This window comes from Budorcas taxicolor, chromosome 1 (assembly GCF_023091745.1).
Source record: "Budorcas taxicolor isolate Tak-1 chromosome 1, Takin1.1, whole genome shotgun sequence".
NCBI lineage: Eukaryota > Metazoa > Chordata > Mammalia > Artiodactyla > Bovidae > Budorcas > Budorcas taxicolor.
In genome coordinates this window covers 131420878-131440554 of record NC_068910.1, presented here as the reverse complement: position 1 = coordinate 131440554, position 19677 = coordinate 131420878, and the positions used below count along the sequence as shown (strand labels likewise).

General features: G+C 36.3%; 1 protein-coding gene and 1 non-coding gene across 2 annotated transcripts in view; both read left to right on the top strand.

The window, feature by feature from the left end:
• KPNA1 (karyopherin subunit alpha 1) overlaps window positions 1-19677 on the top strand; it is a 68700-nt gene that overhangs the window by 24511 nt on the left and 24512 nt on the right. Inside the window, exons 2-5 of the mRNA XM_052652595.1 lie at window positions 1699-1832; window positions 6690-6797; window positions 11749-11848; window positions 14088-14182. Of these exons, the coding sequence (XP_052508555.1) occupies window positions 1704-1832; window positions 6690-6797; window positions 11749-11848; window positions 14088-14182 (432 nt within the window). The 5' untranslated portion in view covers window positions 1699-1703. The remainder of the gene's footprint in view (window positions 1-1698; window positions 1833-6689; window positions 6798-11748; window positions 11849-14087; window positions 14183-19677) is intronic.
• Window positions 7290-7396, top strand: LOC128058033 (U6 spliceosomal RNA). Its single transcript, XR_008200392.1, has one exon. It is a non-coding gene; the product is annotated as a U6 spliceosomal RNA (small nuclear RNA).

Here is a 19677-nt window from a genome sequence, read left to right as displayed (position 1 = left end):
GGAATGCCACCTGACTTGTAGAACCTGACAGACTGATTCTAAAAGTCATATGGAATTCTAATAGTCACATGGAATACACTCATAGTGTATCCATCCATCTAGGCAAGTCAAAACAGTCTTTAAAAAAAATGAGAAAATACTATTCATACTTTGTGATGTTAAGACTTACTTTAAAAAAATTGGTAATCGAGGCTTTGTGGAATTGGCACAAGGATACACATACAGATCAAGGGAATAGAATTGAAAGGTGAGAAGTAAAACTATCTGTAATCGACTGATTTTCAACAAGAGCATCGAGACTATACAAAAGAGAAAGAATGGTTTTTCATTTTTCAGTAGTGCTGGAACTACTGGTAGCCATATGCGAAATAATGTAGTTGGATCCTTAACGTCAAACCCTACCTAACTCAAAATGGATGACAAGTCTAAATTTAAGGGATAAGATGCTAAAACTCTTAGAATGAAGCTGAGGGTTAAGAATTGCTAAGTATGGCACTAAGAATATTAAAAACTTTGTGCTTCAGAGTATAACATTGGGACTTCCCTGGTGGTCCAGTGGTTAAGAACCCACCTTCCATTGCAGGAGACACAGGTTCAATCCCTTATTAGGGAACTGAGATATCCCACATGCTGCAGGCAACTAAGTCTGTACTGCCAGTAGAGAGAAGCCTGTGTGCTGCAACTAAGACCTGATGCGGCTAAAAATAAAACGTTAAAAATTACAAAGTGTACTATCAAGAAAGTGAAAATTTGACAACCTATAAAATGGAAGAAAATATTAACAAGTCGTATATCTGACAGGGACTTCTATGTAGAATAAAGAACCCTTACAGCTCAGTGGTAAAAATGACAACCCAATTTAAAAATGGGCGAAGAATCTGAGTAGAAATTTTTATGGAGGATGTATATTGGCAAACAAATAGGTTTAGAGACATCTGTCCCACTAGAATGGCTGGAATCAAAAGGTTGTGATACTTTGCTATACACCCGAAACTAACAAAGTATTGTAAATCAACTATCCTTCAGTTTAAAAAAAAGTTGTGATAACAGGTGTTGGTGAGGATGTGGAGAAATTGGCAGCCCTTGTACACTGCTTTTGTAAATGTAAAATGGTGCAGCCACTTTGGAAAAATAGTTTGGCACTTCTTGAAATGATTAAATGGAGTATATAGATATATACCCACGAGAAATGACAACAGATCTGCATAAAAACTTGTCCATAAATGTTTATGGAAGCACATTTCAGAGTAGCTAAAAAAATGGAAAGAACCCGAATGTCCATCATTTGATGAGTAGATAAATATAATGGAGTATATCTATACAATGGGATATTATTCAGTCAAAAAGGAATAAAGTACTAATATATGCTGCAACTTGGATGAGCTTTGAAAATACTATGCTAAGTGGAAGAAACCAGGCACAGAAGATTACATATATTCAGTTCATATAAAATATCCAGACTAGAAGCAATAGCTTTTTGAGGTGGTGAAAATGTTTAAAAATTGACTGGTGTTGATTGCATATAGTTGTGAATATGCTAAAAGACACTGAATTGCAGACTTTAATAAAGCTGTTCAGCCTTTAGACATTCCTATGGGGTAGGTCTAGGCGTTTATATATTTTAAAAAGTGAACTGTTGAAGTAACAGAGCTCTTCCTAGTAAGCTAAGCTCCTCTGTTTCCTCTCTTATTTTTGTAGAAATCATGACTGCCCCAGGAAAAGAGAACTTTCGCCTGAAAAGTTACAAAAATAAGTCCCTGAATCCTGATGAGATGCGCAGAAGGAGGGAGGAAGAAGGACTACAGTTACGTAAGCAGAAAAGAGAAGAGCAGGTAAGTCCTTTACCCATACTAATTGTTCTTAAAGAACTTAATGTTCTATTTCAATCCTGGCTGCACCTTCCTGTATCTTAATTTTAATAATGTTTTATATATATATATATATATATATATATATATATCCCCCTCCCAACAATAAAATCAACTTATTTTAGGGGTATGGGAGTGGAGGTGATGTAGAATATAGGAATGAGGTTCTCATGTTCCCAATTACTATTTAATTACTACTTAATATTTTGGCCTGTTTGTTTTATTTTTCTAAAGTTAGAACTTCTTTTAAGATTCTGTGTGTATATTAATGAATTCTCAAGTGACCAGTTTGAGAATTGGTCCCTTGCTTTTCCTTCTAAAGTTTAATTTGAAAATTTATCAACATGTACAGAAATAAAGAATAGATATTGAATCTTATAAACCCATCCTTTGGGTTCATTGTCAACAGTTTGCTGTACTTGCTTTGTGTCTATCTTTATATTTCTTTAGTACCTAGTATTTTAAACAAAATTTCAAAAAGTCAATCTTTTCACCCCTAAATTCTGTATTATTCATAATGACATTTAGGACAAGGATTTTGATCATTTTAACCTTAGAACATCTGCAGGAGAATCTGACACTCACCATCATTTTACCTTTCTCTAAAAATCCTTAGGACAAATGGTCCATCACTTTTGGCCAGGAAATTTTTTAGGTTTTTTTTTTTTTTTTTTTTTTTTTCCGCTAAGACTTCAGTTTGGAAGGACCATTTGACCCCTACACTATAAAAAGCTCCATAAAAGGAAGGTGAATAGTCAGTACCCTTCATACCTGAGAAATAGGTAATCTGTTATAAATATTTTACAGTTACAGTGAGTTATTCAACATACACTGTTCTTTTGCATAACACTGCACTGGATAATCCAATCATTTGAAGTCCAGGTATAGCAAATTAAGTTCTTAACAGTCTGTTTTACCATCTTTTGAAAGCAACCGCTTATTCATAAAAGGATGAGTTTCTCTTGGTTTCTTGTTGCATCTTTATTCATCTCTGTGTCTTAGTGAAATGGAACATTTCCTTTGGATGAGCTCTTATTTAGCTTCTGTTTTGTGGGTAAATTGCACTATTTGGGGCTAACAGCACTGTTACATATTTATATTCACATGTAAATACGAATTACATGTATGTATGCACACAAGAACAAGTATAGATCTGAATATAACCAGTAGACTATGCGTTATATTTAGCATAAAGCCATTTGAAGATGATGTAATGGCAGTCTGCCAATAACAGTATTTATTTTATACTGTTTTCTTCTTGGTGATAGGAACTTCATGTTATTGGACTTCGTTGTAAAATTTATATAAGCGAAATAAGTTTTTCATATTCAATTGTCTGAAGGCAGATGCTCTGTCCGTGGCAAGTATGGTCCCATTTTCCTGCCTAAAAACCTTTGTAGTTGATGTTCTGTCATCTTCATTGTATGGCAGCTGGAACTGTGATAGGGCCTTAATACATTTATATGATAGGGTTCAGGAATATTGTTCTATTTAAAATTTTAATTTTGTTGTGTCATATATGCCATCTTATGTAGGGAGAACTGGTAAAGCAAATTAGGCTTCTTACTATCACAGCAGTACTTGTTTCATGCCTAGTTTGTAAAATAGTAAACATCAGTAAAAAGCAGATTGATTGAAGGACTGTTTCTCTTTTCACAGTTGCTCAGTCATCTATCTGGAAAAGGCACAGGCTTTGGCCAGCTGTGCAGCTAGATTTGAGGGTAGGACAGGAATTGATGCTGCCAAGTACACAGAAGATAACAGCAGAGCTGTTAGAGCTTTCCTTTCAGCAGACTAGTACTTAGTATCTGTTATTTAGGCGGCGCTATATAGATGACCTTTGTTTATTTGACACCAGTAGAACAAAATTTTAAATTTATTAGTTGATGTCATTCTGACTGAGTCAGTTTTATATTTTTTATGTATAAAAAGATGAAACTTATAGTTATTAAAATAGTAACTTTTGAAATAAGCAGAATCTTGCTAACTCAATGTGAGTAGGTAACATAATGCTGCTAAAAAGTTTGTTTAAACTGTAATGATAAAGCATGAAGGTTTGCTTGATGTTTTTAGTTACAAGAAATATCTTGTGAAGTAAGCAAATTGATAAAACTTGTAGACAGCCAACTTTTCCCATTGAATAACTTGTTGACAATTTCATGGTATATAATTTTATATGGTATATACAGTTTATATTGTATATAAATCATGATTGTTTTGGTAGTTACTGTCTTTTTTAAAACTCATTTTTTGAGACAGTAAGGATGGAATTTGAAGGCATTGTGTGGAGTGAGATACGCCAGAGAAAGTCACGTATTTATATGTGGAATCTAAAAACAAAAAACCTGAACTCCTAGAAAAAGAGATCAGACTTGTAGTTACCAGAGGTGGATGATTAGGGGAGGGAGAATTGGAGGAAGGTGGTCCAAAGGTACAAACTTCCAGGTACAAGATACGTAAATGCTGGGGATACAGTGTACATCATGACCGTAGCTAACATTGGTATATGATATATGTAGGAAAGATAATTTTTTTTCCACCTGTGAGTCTGTTTCTCCTTTGACATTTGTTTTTTGTTTTAAATTCTACATATAAGTGGTAACATAGAGCATCTATTGTCTTTCTTTCTGACTTATTTCACTAAGCATAATCCTCTCTGGGTTCATCCACTTTGTTGCAAATAGCAAAATTTCATTCTTTTTTCATTTTTTGAGGAACTTCTGTAGTGGCTATACCAGAGTCTCTTTTGATACTTTAAATGTGTTTGATCCACACTCAGCGGCTTCCATTGTTTCCAGCAGCAAGTCTTCTGTCCATCTTACCTTTGTTTCCCTGCATGTGAAATGTCTTTTACCTTTGGCTACTTTGTTTTTTATCTTTTTATTCCTGAATGTAAACAGTTTGATACAATGTTCTATCATATTTTCTTCATATTTCTTCCTGGAGTTCTTAGAGATTTTGGATTTGCGGGTTTGTATTTTTCACAGATTTGGAAAAGTTTTGGCCACTGATTTTCCAAATTTATTTCCCTACCCCCACCTTGAGGCTCCAGTTGCATGTACAATAAGTACTTGATGTCACACAGCTGACTTACATTTTGTACATATTTTCTCAGCCTTTTTTTCCATCTCGTTTATTTTGTGATGTCCCAATTCCCTAATCTTTTCTTCTACAGTATCTGCTCTTAATCACACCCAACATACTTTTCATAAAGTTGTATTTTTTATATCTAGGTGTTTGATTTGCTTTTTTAAAATATTTTTTAAAAAATCTCTCATCATGTTTATACTTTTTTGTAGTTTTGAACACATGGAATATATTTATAACTATTTTAACTCCTTGTCCAGTTCTGCCATTTTTTTCATTTCTAGGTGATTTTGATTGATATAATTGCCTTTTCTTTTCCTCATAGGTAGTCTTTTCTTAGCTCTTGTGTGTGCTTGTAGTTATTGATTGAATACAGAGCATTGTAATTTTTACCTCCTGTTGTTTGAGTTTTTGTATTCTTTTAATATGTATAATTCTCTGAATTTGTCATTGCTTGTAGTTAAGTTACTTGAAACCAGTTTGCATATATAATCTAGGACTAATTTACCTTACTGCTGAGGCGGTACCCTTCTGAGTATTCTACTCAGTGCCCCATATATTAGGTCTTCCCAACCCAGGGATGGAACTTGGATCTCCAGCATTGCAAGTGAGCTCTTTACCATCTGAGCCACCAGGGAACTGTACACTTTTCTGTTCCAGCCAGGTGAAACATGAATGATTTCTTAACCTGTGTGACCTCTAAAATTACTCTGCATGCTCCTTGAAGGCAATTTCTTTTCCAGCTTTTGACTGTTTGCTCACACCACCTGTTTTTTCAGTACAAAGCTAATTAAGGGGAATCTTTTGCAGGTTTTGGAGTTTGTTCTTTTTGTTGATTTCTTTGTCTTAAATATCCTACCTTTAGATTCTAGATGTCTTGGCCTCCTTGGTTCTGAATGCCATCTCAGTTGAGGGGCCTGCTTGACCCTGTTAGGTTCACTCTAACTGTGCTGTAGCCTAGAAACTCCATCCAGGCAATCTGAGGCAATAGGACTAATCTTGTTTCTCTTCTTCTGAAGGATCACTGCGTCTGTTGTCTGCAACCTGGTGTCTGATAACTATTATTTTAGGGATTTTGTCTGCTTTTTTTAGTCATATGGGGTGAGAGGATAAGTTGTTGTTACTCTACCATGGCTTAATGAATAAGTGTACTTCCTAGTATGTAATGGAAGGCACGGTAGTGGGTTTCCTTTAATCAGAACTATTCTCCTTTGCCTCCACAAATTAATAGGTGCTTTAAAAGTAGCATTCAAGCAGTCATCATTTGTCATCATTGGTTGCTGGACAGATTGGGAAGGTCAGGAAATCTTTATCTACCATCCATTAGGATTAGGAGGGAGGTATTAAGTTATCCTAGCATTTTTATCCTATTTTCCTGATGTATTGGTATGTCTATCCTGTCAACTACTTCAGGAGTGAAATGACCAAGCATGCCCTGCTTCTTTTTCAACTTTACTTTTTTTTATGTGTCACATAGTGTCCAGGCCTCTATTGGTAAGTTTTACCTCATCAAGTGTTGGTGATAATATCTTTTAGTAGTTAATTGCATTAGATTATAAGACTGGAGAATTCTAAAATAGTTTCTCATCAGAAAGGTTGAAGGAGGCACAAACGTTAGAATTTTTTAAATGATTTTCAAAAAGCTCCATCTTTATTGCCTTTTAAAAGTGGGATGCCTAGTGTTTGAATGTTGAACTACCTTTGTTAGTTTAGTAACAATCTTTTATTTTTTAGTTATTCAAGAGAAGAAATGTTGCTACAGCAGAAGAAGAAACAGAAGAAGAAGTTATGTCAGATGGAGGCTTCCATGAGGCTCAGATTAATAACATGGAGATGGCACCAGTAAGTAGGATAATGAAATAAATGCTTTTTCCTTTTTTCTGACGAAGATACGAGGTTTAGATCTTTTTTAGAGTTAAAAAAAAATAGGTAGGGGAGTTCCCTGGTGGCCTAGTGATTAGGATTCTGGGCTTTTGTGGCTGTGGCCTACATTCAGTCCATGGTTGGGAAACTGAGGTCCTGGAGGCCATGAGGTGTAGCCAAGAAAAGAATTAAAAAAATAGGTTAGATGGCTCCAAAAAGTACCTGGTGTTTCATTTTTAAAAGGAAACTATGTCTGTAAACTCATGGTTCATTAAGTGTTTATTATATTTTGAACTACATACAGTTTAACAGAATTAACTATGAAAATTAATTCAGCTGTTGAAACTTTAAAAGATAGTTATAAAATTATTCCTTAGAAGTTGATAATAAGGGCTTTGCTGTTCGCCTGAAACTGTCATGATATTGTTTGTTAATCAGCCATACCGCAGTACAAAATAAAAAGTAAAAGAAGTGCTTGCTTCGGCAGCACATACACTAAAATTGGAACGATACAGAGAAGATTAGCATGTCCCTTCTGCAAGAAGGACATGCAGGTTCATGAAGCAGTCCATATTTTTTGCATTTGAATCAGTTCTAATGAGGTGGATGAAACTGGAGCCTATTATACAGAGTGAAGTAAGTCAGAAAGAAAAGCACCCAATACAGTATATTAACGCACATATATGGAATTTAGAAAGATGGTAACAATGAACCTATATGCGAGACAGCAAGACTCACAGATGTAAAGAACAGACTTTTAGACTCTGTGGGAGAAGGCGAGAGTGGAATGATTTGAGAGAATAGCGTTGAAACATGTATATTATCATATGTGAAATAGATCACCAGTCCAGGTTCGATGCATGAGACACGATGCTGGTGCACTGAGATGACCCTGAGGGATGGGATGGGGAGGGAGGGGGGAGGGGGTTCAGGATGGGGGACACATGTACACCCATGGCTGATTCATGTGAATGTATGGCAAAAACCACTACAGTATTGTAAAGTAATTAGCCTCCAATTAAAACAAATAAGTTTAAAAAAAAGTTAAAGAAAAAAAATGTTGATAACAAGGCATGCTTTAAAGGAATTTCCAATTTGTTACTCATTCCAAGTACAAAATTGGGCATATTCATAGGTTTTAAAACATTGGTTCTACATCACAACTGTTGAAATTTTCTATTATAACCCATTTTGTAACTTTCTTGAGGGTTACATAAACAGATAAAAATTATGCTTTATTTATATGGATATAACACTTGTCTAGATTTTCAGTTTATTTTGATCAGTTGTGTGTAATGTTTTAAAAAATCATATGTATACATGATTTTCAAAAAAAGAAAAATCTTTCTCTTCTACCTTACCCAGTTTCTCTTCCCACTGGCAGCCACTGTTACTAAATTCTCAACTTACTCCTTTTGAGAAAAATCCCCCTTTTTGACAAATAGTAGTATATTATGCACAGTATTTTACAGATTTTTTTTCTCTTTCAGTTTTTATGGACCAGCTTTCTTTTGGGATTAGAGCAGTTTAAATTGCTTTGAAATCTATGTAAACATGTTGCCAACACTATTATTTTGTGGTGAATTCTTACAGACTCTTCAGGAAGTTGAGCTGTCTTTTTTTTCAAGTAGATGTTAAATGATTATGACGTATTTTGTGAACTGTATTAGGATTCTACAAAGTTAATAGAACAAATTTGGGGATTGGGAGAGAGGAAGAGAGAGATTGGTTGATCTATTGATTATTTGAGTTTTCAGTAATTGGCTCATGCAATTGGAGCTGGTAAGTCTGAAATTTGTAGGTAAGCTAGTAGGCTGGAAATTCAGGTAAAAGTTTGAGACTGATTTCCTTCTTTTAAGAAACCTCAGTCTTTGCCCTTCAACTGATTGAATAAGGTCCACACACATTTTGGAGGTTAACGTGTATTGATTAAAATGTTAATCACATCTAAAAAATAACCTTCACGGCAACATTTAGACTGGTGTTTGTCCAAACGGCTGGGTACCACAACCTAACCAAGTTAATGCATAAAATTAACTATCCTAATCTACTTCTTATTGTTGTGGCATCCATATGCAGCGCTTTAAACTGAGTCTCAGGTAAAGACAATGACAAGATCATACATCCTCATAACATGATATAGCTGTCCTTCATGCAGCTGAAGATCTACTAACCTTTTCCTCAGAAGGGGAAAAATCCTTGAGTTATTTCACTCTTTGATATCCTTTAACTTGCTATGATATAAAGTTAACTGTATTTAAATACTGTGAATGTAAAGTCAATATATCTTACATGATAAAGAGATAAGAGAGGGAAGAAAAGATATTTGTGAAAGCATAGTCTTAACAGGATCATGTAAGTACTTTTGTTTATTCAGGAATCAGACCTAAAAGTTTCAAAGTTACTTTGAAAAGTTACTTTTCTGACTCTTAAGAGCAGAATGCTTCATTCTGCCATGGGTTATTCTTGTTCAGTCACCCAACTGTGTCTGACTCTGCAACCCCATGGACTGCAGCATGCCAGGCCTCCCTGTCCCTCACCATCTCCCAGAGTTTGCCTGAGTTCATGTTCATTGCATCAGTGATGCTGACCAGCCATCTCATCCTCTCATGTTCTCTTCTTCTGCCCTCAATCTTTCACAGCATCAGGGACTTTTCCAATTAGTCGTCTGTTCGCATCAGATGACCAAAATACTGGAGCTTCAGCTTTAGTGTCAGTCCTTCCAGTGAATATTCAGGATTGATCTCCCTTAAAATTGACTGGTTTGATCTTGCTGTCCAAGGGACTTTCAGAAGGCTTCTCCAGCACCACAGTTCGATGGCATTGATTCTGTGGTATTCTGCCTTTTTTATGGTCTAGGTCTCACAGTCGTACATGACCACTGGGAAGACCATAGCCTTGAATATACGGATCTTTTGTCAACAGAGTAATGTCTCTGCTTTTCAACACACTGTCTAGGCTTGTCATCAGTTTCCTGCCAAAAAGCAGTCATTTTCTGATATGGCTGTAGTCACCACCTGTAGTGATTTTGGAGTCAAGAAGAGAAAATCAGTCACTATTTCCACCTTTTCCCCTTCTGTTTACTGTGCAGTAATGGGCCGGATGCCATAATACTTGTTTTTTAAATTTTTGGTCTTAAGCCGACTCTTTCACTCCTTCACCCTCAACAAGAGGCTCTTTAGTTCCTCTTCACTTTCTGCCATTAGAGTGGTGTCATCCGCATATCTGAGGTTGTTGATGTTTCTCCCACCCATCTTGATTCCAGCTTGTAACTCATCCAGTCTGGCATTTCTCATGAGCATATAGGTTAAACAAATAGGGTGACAGCAGATAGTCCTGTTGTACTCCTTTCTCAATCTTGAACCAATCAGTTTTTCCATGTAGGGTTCTAACTATTGCTTCTTGGACTGTATACAGGTTTTTTAGGAGACAAGTAAGATGGTCTGGTATTCCCATCTCTCCTAAGAGCTTTCCACAGTTTGTCATGATCTACATAGTCCAAGGCTTTAGCATGGTTGAAGAAGTATAGATAGATGTTTTTCTGAAGTTCCCTTGCTTTCTCTGTAACCCAGCAAATGTTGGCAATTTGATCTCTAGTTCCTCTTCCTTTTCTGAACCCAGCTTGGACATCTGGAAGTTCTTGGTTTGCATAATGCTGATGCCTAGCATGTAAGATTTTAAGCATGACCTTACTGGCATGGGAGATGAGTACAGTGGTTAGTACTCATCTGATTGTTAGCACATTCTTTGGTACTACCCTTCTTGGGAATTGGAATGAGGCTTGACCTTTTCCAGTCCTGTGGCCGCTGCAGGGTCTTCCAGATTTGCTGACATAATGAATGCAAAACCCTGATGGCATCATCCTTGAGGGATTTGAATAGTTCTGCTGGAATTTCATTGCATCCACTAACTTTATTAACAGCAGTGCTTCTTAAGGCCCACTTGACTTTGCACTTCAGAATGTCTGGCTCTGGGTGACTAACCACACCATTGTAGTAATCTGTTTCATTAAGATCTTTTTTATACAGTTCTTCTGTGTATTCTTTCCATCTCTTCTTGATCTCTTCAACATCTGTTATGTCTCTACCATTTTTATCCTTTATTTGTTATTCTTAAGTGTTAGATATTGCTTACCAACCATCTAGCATTTACAACTTAGTGCAGTTTTCCTCTATTTATCTTATTATTACCTTTCATGAAATGATAAGAACTTTATTTCATTGTGACAAGTGATCCTGAGAAGTAAGTTTACTAATGCTGGGGATGGGTTTTGGGAAAGCACTAAGAAAGCAAGAGACTAGTGGAAAACTGAAAGGTGTTTATAAAGCAAGAAAATAGAAACTTTAAGAGTCAGCTGTTGAATTTGGTAGTGGCTAGAATCTGTGATTTATACAAGACTACTCTGTATTCATTAAGTAAATATTTGTTGAACATCTACAGTATGCCAGCCATCAGGGATAAAGTGGTAAGATAGGGTGTTTGGCTTTCATGAAGCTTATAGAATACTAGGGGACCTAAGCAATAATCAGGTAACTGAGAAGAATGATAGTGAAAAGGGCTGGGCATAGGATTAAAGTAGAATGATGTGGTAGAGAGTGAGGAGCTGCTTTAGATTTGGAGGTCAGGAAAAGCCTTGTTTTAGAACTTAACATTTAATCTGAATGCAAGCCAGCCATGTGATGAGCAGGAGAGGAAGAAGAATAAATGCCTTATCTTAGTGTTTACTATTAAGGTTACTTTCTCAACAGTTGTGAGTTTTTAACGATAGACAAAGATTTTTGGCTTCATCGCATTATTTATCATCTCATGCTTTTATACATGCAAAGATTATGCTACCTTTGTGTAACTCAGTAACTTGGCCGCCTATCTTTGTTTTCCTTTGAATTTAAGCTAAAATTTTATTATATATGCTTTTTGTTTGTGATTCCAGGGTGGTGTTATTACTTCTGACATGATTGAAATGATATTTTCCAATAGCCCAGAGCAACAGCTTTCAGCAACACAGAAATTCAGAAAACTGCTTTCAAAAGGTGAGTTCTGAATATGTTTTTTTCATTTATGTACAGAATATTACTTTCCCATAATCTATTTTTTCAACATAGATAACTTGCTTTGGAGTATTTCTATCAACAGAATAAAAGGATGTTTACAGACATGTATATTATGAGCCATGGCTAGTTTTTTATTTCTTTTTTTTATTTGTGTGATCTTACCAGTACCAGAAGGTGGCATTATTTTCATATCTGAGGCATTTTATAAAAGAGCTTAAAGTGATAAGAGTAGCAACATTCCATGTTAATTTAAAATGAGAAACTCCACTCTTTTTTAAGACAAACTTAAAGTATCACTTGGAAGAGTAGTGATTATTGATTTTAATGTTAGCAGTTTATTGCTGATTTAAGTATGGATTTATTAGTGGAAAGGATAACTGCCTTTTTTTGTGTGTGTGTATAATTAGAGTAGAATGAGATGTGATACTTCTTGTCTTCTGAGCACATAAGAACTCTGGAACTCTAAGCCACATAGAAATATTGATAGTAAATACTTGAAATAGTTGGCCTTCCTCCCTGCCCCTCAATAGTAGGTTATGGTTATTTGGAATCATTAGTGATAAATTAATATATCTCTTGAGGAAAACTAGAATGAAAACATACCACCATAGAAAAAGATAATTGTTTTGTGCACAGCAACCTGTTAAAAATACCTCCCTACCCGCCCCCACTCCCTTCTAAAAATGTCTTACCTCTTTACAGCATGCTGAAATGATTTTCTCAGACAGTGTGGTTTTCTAAGGCCTTTTGCCACTTTGCTACTTCCCTGCCTGTATTCTGGTTTGCCAGCCATTCTTAAAATGTGATAATTAGAATATGATATTTATTACATTCTTATTACTCTAAAGTGTGTGGGAGATTGTCTTCCTTGTTTTGAAACTATGTATTCCTATAATGTTCTTCAGGCTAGCATCATTTATTTTGGTGGCCATGGCATAGTAATGTTTCATTGTCTTTTCAACGGTCTATACTCCCTAGAGGAGAAGGCAATGGCAACCCACTCCAGTACTCTTGCCTGGAAAATCCCATGGACGGAGGAGCCTGGTGGGCTGCAGCCCACGGGGTCGCTAAGAGTCGGACACGACTGAGCGACTTCACTTTCACTTTTCACTTTCATGCATTGGTGAAGGAAATGGCAATCCACTCCAGTGTTCTTGCCTGGAGAATCCCAGGGATAGGTAAGCCTAGTGGGCTGCCGTCTATGGAGTCGCACAGAGTCAGACATGACTGAAGTGACTTAGCAGCAGCAGCAGCATACTCCCTAGTACTTCCCTTTATGAACTGTTTTAAGGTTTTGTCTATGTAGCCATGTGAATTTTTAAAATTGCTTTAAAAGCTGAATGTTGCTCTACCCCTGTTATTTTATTGCCAGCTTGTTGCTGACTTACTGTTCTTTCTATATATTGTTTCTGTAATCTAGCATATTCATTTTTATTGTAATCATCAAATTTATTCGTTGCGTTTATATGAATGGTTGATAAAAATGTTGAACCAGGCAGAGGATATGTTATTAGAGCTTGCTCCAAATTAACATTGAACCATTAGTCATCTCTTTCCAGTGAGTCCATTGACTTGGTTGAGAGTCCCTAGTAGTGCTGTCATCCAGCTGCCATTTTTCTTCCAGAGCCACATGAATGTCATCAAAAACTTGGTCAGATCTCTTGCTGAAATTACAGTGCTAATTGTTCAGGACATTTCTTATCTATTTACCCAACAAATTTCTATTGACTGACTTTACTTTTGAGATACTCTGTTGTCATAAATGAAAATGAGATTAATTTGGCAAGTCATTCTTATTTTTGCTGGCCCTTACTTATCACTACAGCTGTAAAATTAGATCCTGTAAAATCAGAATCTCCTAATCCAGTTTCTTAAGACAATTTATATTAAAAAAAAAAAGACTTAACAGTGGTTGTCTTTTGATGTTTTCCCCCTACTTTCTAAGTTTTCTAAAATAATAGAGGCAGTAATTTTTAATTTTTAGGAATTCTGCCCATCATTTCATATTAAGGCATCCCTTATTTTGAAATCTTTTAAGCTACACTAGTTTCAAAGTGACCGAACTCAATTTTACATTTTTTTTTTCTTTTTTAGATTTCCAACATGAAAGAGATGCTTAAATTGAGGGAGGGATATTATGAAGTTAGTTTGAGCTTTATAAAGTCCTTGACTTGAAATTAAAGGATTGTTTTTCTTCTTTTATTTTATGGGGAGACAGAACCTAATCCTCCTATTGATGAAGTCATCAGCACACCAGGAGTAGTGGCCAGGTTTGTGGAGTTCCTCAAACGAAAAGAGAATTGTACACTGCAGGTGCGGACCATTTTCATTTCTTGCCTCATATTTTAATTTCCATTGCAAAGTTATATTTTATATACAGATTTGTTACTTATTTTAATCTAGTTGAAGGATTAATTTTTTGATAGTGATGTTCTTGATAACCCATTGCAAGCTGCTTTCATTCCTTGTAAACATCCAGGTCCTTGGTTTTACTGTTTAAAATTCTTGTCATTTTTACTCATGTAAAAGATTATATTTTATAATGACTATGGATCATACTTAGCTGGTAGGGAATTCTTTGCAGTAGAGGATGACCCATTAAGGACCTAATGTGGACTCTGTAAAATTTGGTTTTGAAGGATTTTTAGATTATTCTTGTTGGCTTTTTCGGTGCTTTGTAAACATGGGCTAGATCAGAGACTCACCGATTCCCAAACCTGGTTCTAATTAATCCTCTCCCCTCCCCACCCCAAAAGAGTTGACAAGGACATAGCCTTGTTGGGAATCTGGGTGCTTTCTCCTGTGTTAATTTACTCTGTCAGTACTGTTGTATAGGAATTCCAAGAGAAAATTCTGTAACTTTGGTGTTAGATTATTTTTACAGTAAAAGAACCATGAACTAACTCTCATCTTGGAAGTTAGCTAGAAATTTAAAAATACTATATTGTTTCTGAATAGTCCAATCTTAAGTAAACTGGTAATTTTTCAGTAGCTAGGCTTCCTTGTAGTAACCAGCTGAATCAATTTCTGTGTTATTCTTTAACAAATTTATGTGATTCCTAAACTCTTACTTTTAGGATCTTTTCTGAGGGACTCAAGCCTTTTAGAAAGATTCTGCAACTCTAAAGATCAGTTAGGTCCCATGCAGATTACAAAATGGCTTATTTTTCCAAGTAGATACTTGCTAATAACAAGTTAATCATAAAGATAACTTTCATCCTCTTGTTTAATTACCTTTGCCTTACTCTAAGGCTGCAATAAGGACTGGGGTATTTTTTTAATAAGTAATAGCTCATCTCCCCAGGTTCCTTACTGTCCAGAGCACTATTGATAATTCATAAGCTTGATGCTTTGTCTTGATATTTTCTCTCCTTTCTTCCCATCCCATCTTTGTCTTTCTTTTACCCTTTGTTGCGGTGATGAGTTCCTTCCAGAGGAAAAACAAGAAATCCAGAAAAGGTAGAGTACTTCAGTGTCCCATCAGTTTTCTTCTCCAGTTTGACACTTACTAATTCCCAAGTTCATTTGAATTAAGATTCTGTTTTGCTAGCTGCCTCCTGGATTGCAATTCTGATCCCCATCTAAGGCCAGGATCACCATACACCTGGAAAATAATCAGGTTCACCTAGAGAGCAAAGAAAGAGGACTTTTCTCAGAAAAAAAAGGAAATCCAGACTACCAACACTGCAGAGATCAGAGCCTGAGCCCCTAAGCAACCTGTCAAGAGAACCAGAGGGACCAAATGAAGAGCCTTACTGCAGTTTATCATTTGAAAAGCTTTATAGGAAGAGGGAGGTAGGGAAAATTATCATTTTGTTTATGTGAAAATATGTTTCTGTCCTGTCTCTGACAGCAGGAGTAATTTGGAGATCCTATATTTACTCTTGGACTTGGTTTTTAGTAGATGGTTGAAGAGGTCCAGTTCCTTAATGGATTCATTAAAGGAAGATGGTATATCTAGTCCTAAGATGAAAAATGTCAGAGAATTGGATCTTTCCCCATTCCTGCCCTCTCCAGTCTTCCCTAAAGAGCACAGTATATTCTCTCAGACAGTTCCATTTCCTAGCTAACACTTGTAAATTCTACATCATTTTGATTCTGTAATCCTGGAGTTTGTATCTTAACATATCTGAAGATAAAAGCCTTCAGAAATCTTTAATTTGCTTGTATCAAAATTCTCAGATTCCTCCCTTGTACAGACTGTTAATTAAGCTGAAAGATGAAGAAGTGATTCCTCTGGAAGTGACCACCTCATGATTTTCATCTTAGCAATCCAAAGACTGAGAGAGAAAACAAACCTGTCATCATCCTCAGATTTTCTTCTGTGTACATTTAACATAGTATTCTTTCTCCAGTGTGACTAATGGGTAATCTTGACTACCCCAAAAGCAGGAGGAATAAATATATTCCAAGAGGCTTCATGGTCAAATAATTAGGCATACTCTGGGAAGCTTGGAGGCTACTCCTTCCTCTGTCTCCTTGGAGAGCACTAGGATGTGAGTTGTCACTGATACTCCTACCTGCATATTAGAAATTTGAATAGTGTGTCTTTTGGAATGAGATGTTTGCCATTTCTCTTCCAGAAAGAGAGTAATAATACATTGTTGTGATAGCTTAACTCACTAATAAATCCTTGGACAAATGTAATCCCCTCATTCCATATACAAAGAACTGTGAATCCTAGTGAAAGGTCTCTTCACTGTCATTTCTGGCTTTCCTCATCCCCAAACCGATGGGGTGTTGCAAACCAAGGTGATAAAAATGCCTGCTCTGGGCAGTGCTACCTAAATACTCACTTGCCCTCAAATGAGATGATCGTGGGTGGAATCTAGGACTTTGGAAGGAGACTATGCCATTTAACTAACAGCGTTCTCAAGCTTGTTAACATGTAGGCCTCAGAATACTTGAGCCCTTGACATGAGATTGGTCTGCCTTATGGTGTATTCCCTGGACCTACTTTGTTTGCATATTTGAGTCCAGGTCCAACATTTTTGTACTATCCTTTGCAGTGCTGAGATGTATTCCCAAACCTTCTTAAAGAAACTTACAAAAATAGCTAGAATATAAGTAAATTGCCTCCTAGTTCCAGTCTTTAAACAGATATTCCTCTTTAAGTTGTAAATTTGAGTTAAATTTGTTTAGTTTTCCCATTTCTACCTTTCTTGTTGACACTAAAAGCTTAATGTGATAAACTGCAGTAAGCCTTCATCTCCTATGTTTTTCACATCTTCATTGAGCCCTCTACCTATCTTGAAAGGTTGCTCAGATGACTCAGGCACTGTTCTCTCCAGAGTTTGATATCTGGGTTTATTTTTCTGATGTGAGCCTCTCTTTTCACTTGCTCTCCAGGTGAGCCTGGCATTTGCTAGGAACCAGAGTGGAACCGGCAAAGTGGCCAGCAACAGAGTCCTGATCCAAATGGAGAAAGGGAACCAGGCGTACTTCAACCTGGAGTGGGAAACTTGATAGGAGGTCAGAAGTACTTCAGTTTTGGATTCTTATTTTCCTTATTTAAGGAACTGGGCACCAAAAGGTAGAGATTGAGAAGGGAAAGAGAGAACATACCAAATCTTCAGTGTGCCCTTCAGATTTCAGTTGTAGGCTTATTTAGAAATTTCTGGACAGTGAAAAATAAGTGGAATTACAATTTGTAACCAGTCACAGCTGCATGACAGGTTGTTTCCTTGCATAATGCCATTCTTAGAACGCTAAGAATATAGTAGTTTAGAACAACAAAGAGGAGTAAAGATTATAGTTATCTGGGGTATTACTTCTGATGGTACCATTTCTTGGATTTTTTCGTTTCATCATGTTGCCGAGTTTTTCTTGAGTTGCATGGTTACTTACTTAGATTACCCTTTCTGGCCATTTCTATATAATTTTATGCAGTTGTTTTTGGTATCAACTCTCGTGTTAGAATCTAGTCTGGGACCTGAGGCTGAAACATTCATCCCACTCAAAAAGTAATGACTGTAATACCCAGTGAAAGAGAAACATAGTTCAAAGTTCACCCAGTTTTTTAAAAACATACTTACATATTAAATACATGTAAACACAAGAAGAAAGTTGCTTCTTGCAACACTTTAATAGGAGTTTAACACATGGGGAATTCTCAGCCTATCCCTCCCTTTCTCTGTCTCTCTGTTTCTGTCTCTCACGTACATACATAGATGTCACACATACACTTGGTGTAGAAAATTGCACAAACAGAGCTTGAAAAGTTTTTACAAGGTAAACATCATAGTAATCTTCACCATTTGTGTGTGTGTGTATATGTGTGTATGTGTGTATTTTAATGCCTCATTAATCCATGAATATGATTTGGTTTTCAGTGGCTCTCTGGTTATAGTTATTAATCTCCTTCTGTCTCCAGTAATGGCAAAATTACGATCTGATTTCCAGTCTCACCAAGAGAGTCTTTGACTCTTCTTTGGATTCAGGTTATAATCGTCATGCAATTCTTAGTAATAAACATAACTCTGGTACACTCTTTTGTTGAAAAGTCCTAATTTCCAATTTTCTTCCATTCGTGTTCTGGCTGTTGTTTACTTATTCTCCATTTTACTAATCATTATCACTCTATTTTGTTTTGTTTCTCCATTTTATTCACTTCATTGGCATCTAGAATTCTTTCACTGGGAGACCTTTGGTGCTAAACCTCATCAAACAGCAGTTTCAATTCTGGGAGGAGTAGTATTCTGATTTCTTCTCATTGATAACTCTGTGTGTGTGTTGTGTTCAGTCGCTTCAGTCACGTCTAACTCTTTGTGACCCTATGGACTGTAGCCCACCAGGCTCCTCTGTCCATGAAATTTTCCAGCAAGAATATTGAAGTGGGTTGCCATACCCTTCTTCAGGGGATTTTCTCAAGCCAGGGATTGAACCCTCATTTCCTGCATTGCAGGCAGATTCTTTACCACTGAGCCACCAGGGAAGCCCTGATACTCTTTAATATATTGTTTATCTACTCAGGTTGTTGTTACCATTTCTTTTGCATCAAAATCTCATTGCAAACCTTTTCTCTCTTTGATGTAGATTGCTGTATATGCTGATTTTATTCATTTTTTACAGGTTGCATTTCCTCCAAGTTTTCATTTTTTTGACTTGTTCTCAGATGCTGATGACTCTGTTGAACTTGGAGCCTTCCTTCTTGTAGGAGGGTTTGCTTTTGTATTCACTTCAAATGTCTCTCTTAAACTAGTTAATTTTCCTAGTAAGCAAAAGAAACTACCTTGTAGGTTAACTGTGTTCCTTTTAGCTTTTCCTAAATAGTCTGGCATGTCATTAATCAAAATTACTTGCCCTGGATACCAAAACCACAAGCAATTGAAAGGCTCTTGTCATTATTACAGGTGTGTTTCAGAGAGGAAACTGATTTGGTCCATAAGCCTACTAGATTAGGAGACTGTAATCTATTTTAATAGTTTCGACTTACATTACTCAAATCATTAATGATCATTGGATATTTTGCTGATAGTTTCCTCATTCATAAACTAGAAAAGCAAGGCATCTCTGTCTGGGTTGTTGTAAGGAACAGCTAAGAGTATGGGAATAATGCTTTTAAAATATAAAGGCCTGTATAAATGTCAAGTTTCAATTCAGACAGATTGAAAAGGGCTTGAACATTGGTTTGGGTAGTAATTTAATTACAGAGGTGATTAAAGATGAGTTTTTATTTTGTTACATTCAGTGTTTCAAAGTCTCCTGAACTTCTCAGTTCAGTTCAGTCGCTCAGTCATGTCTGACTCTTTGCAACCCCATGAACCGCAGCACGCCAGGCCTCCCTGTCCACCACCAATTCCCGGAGT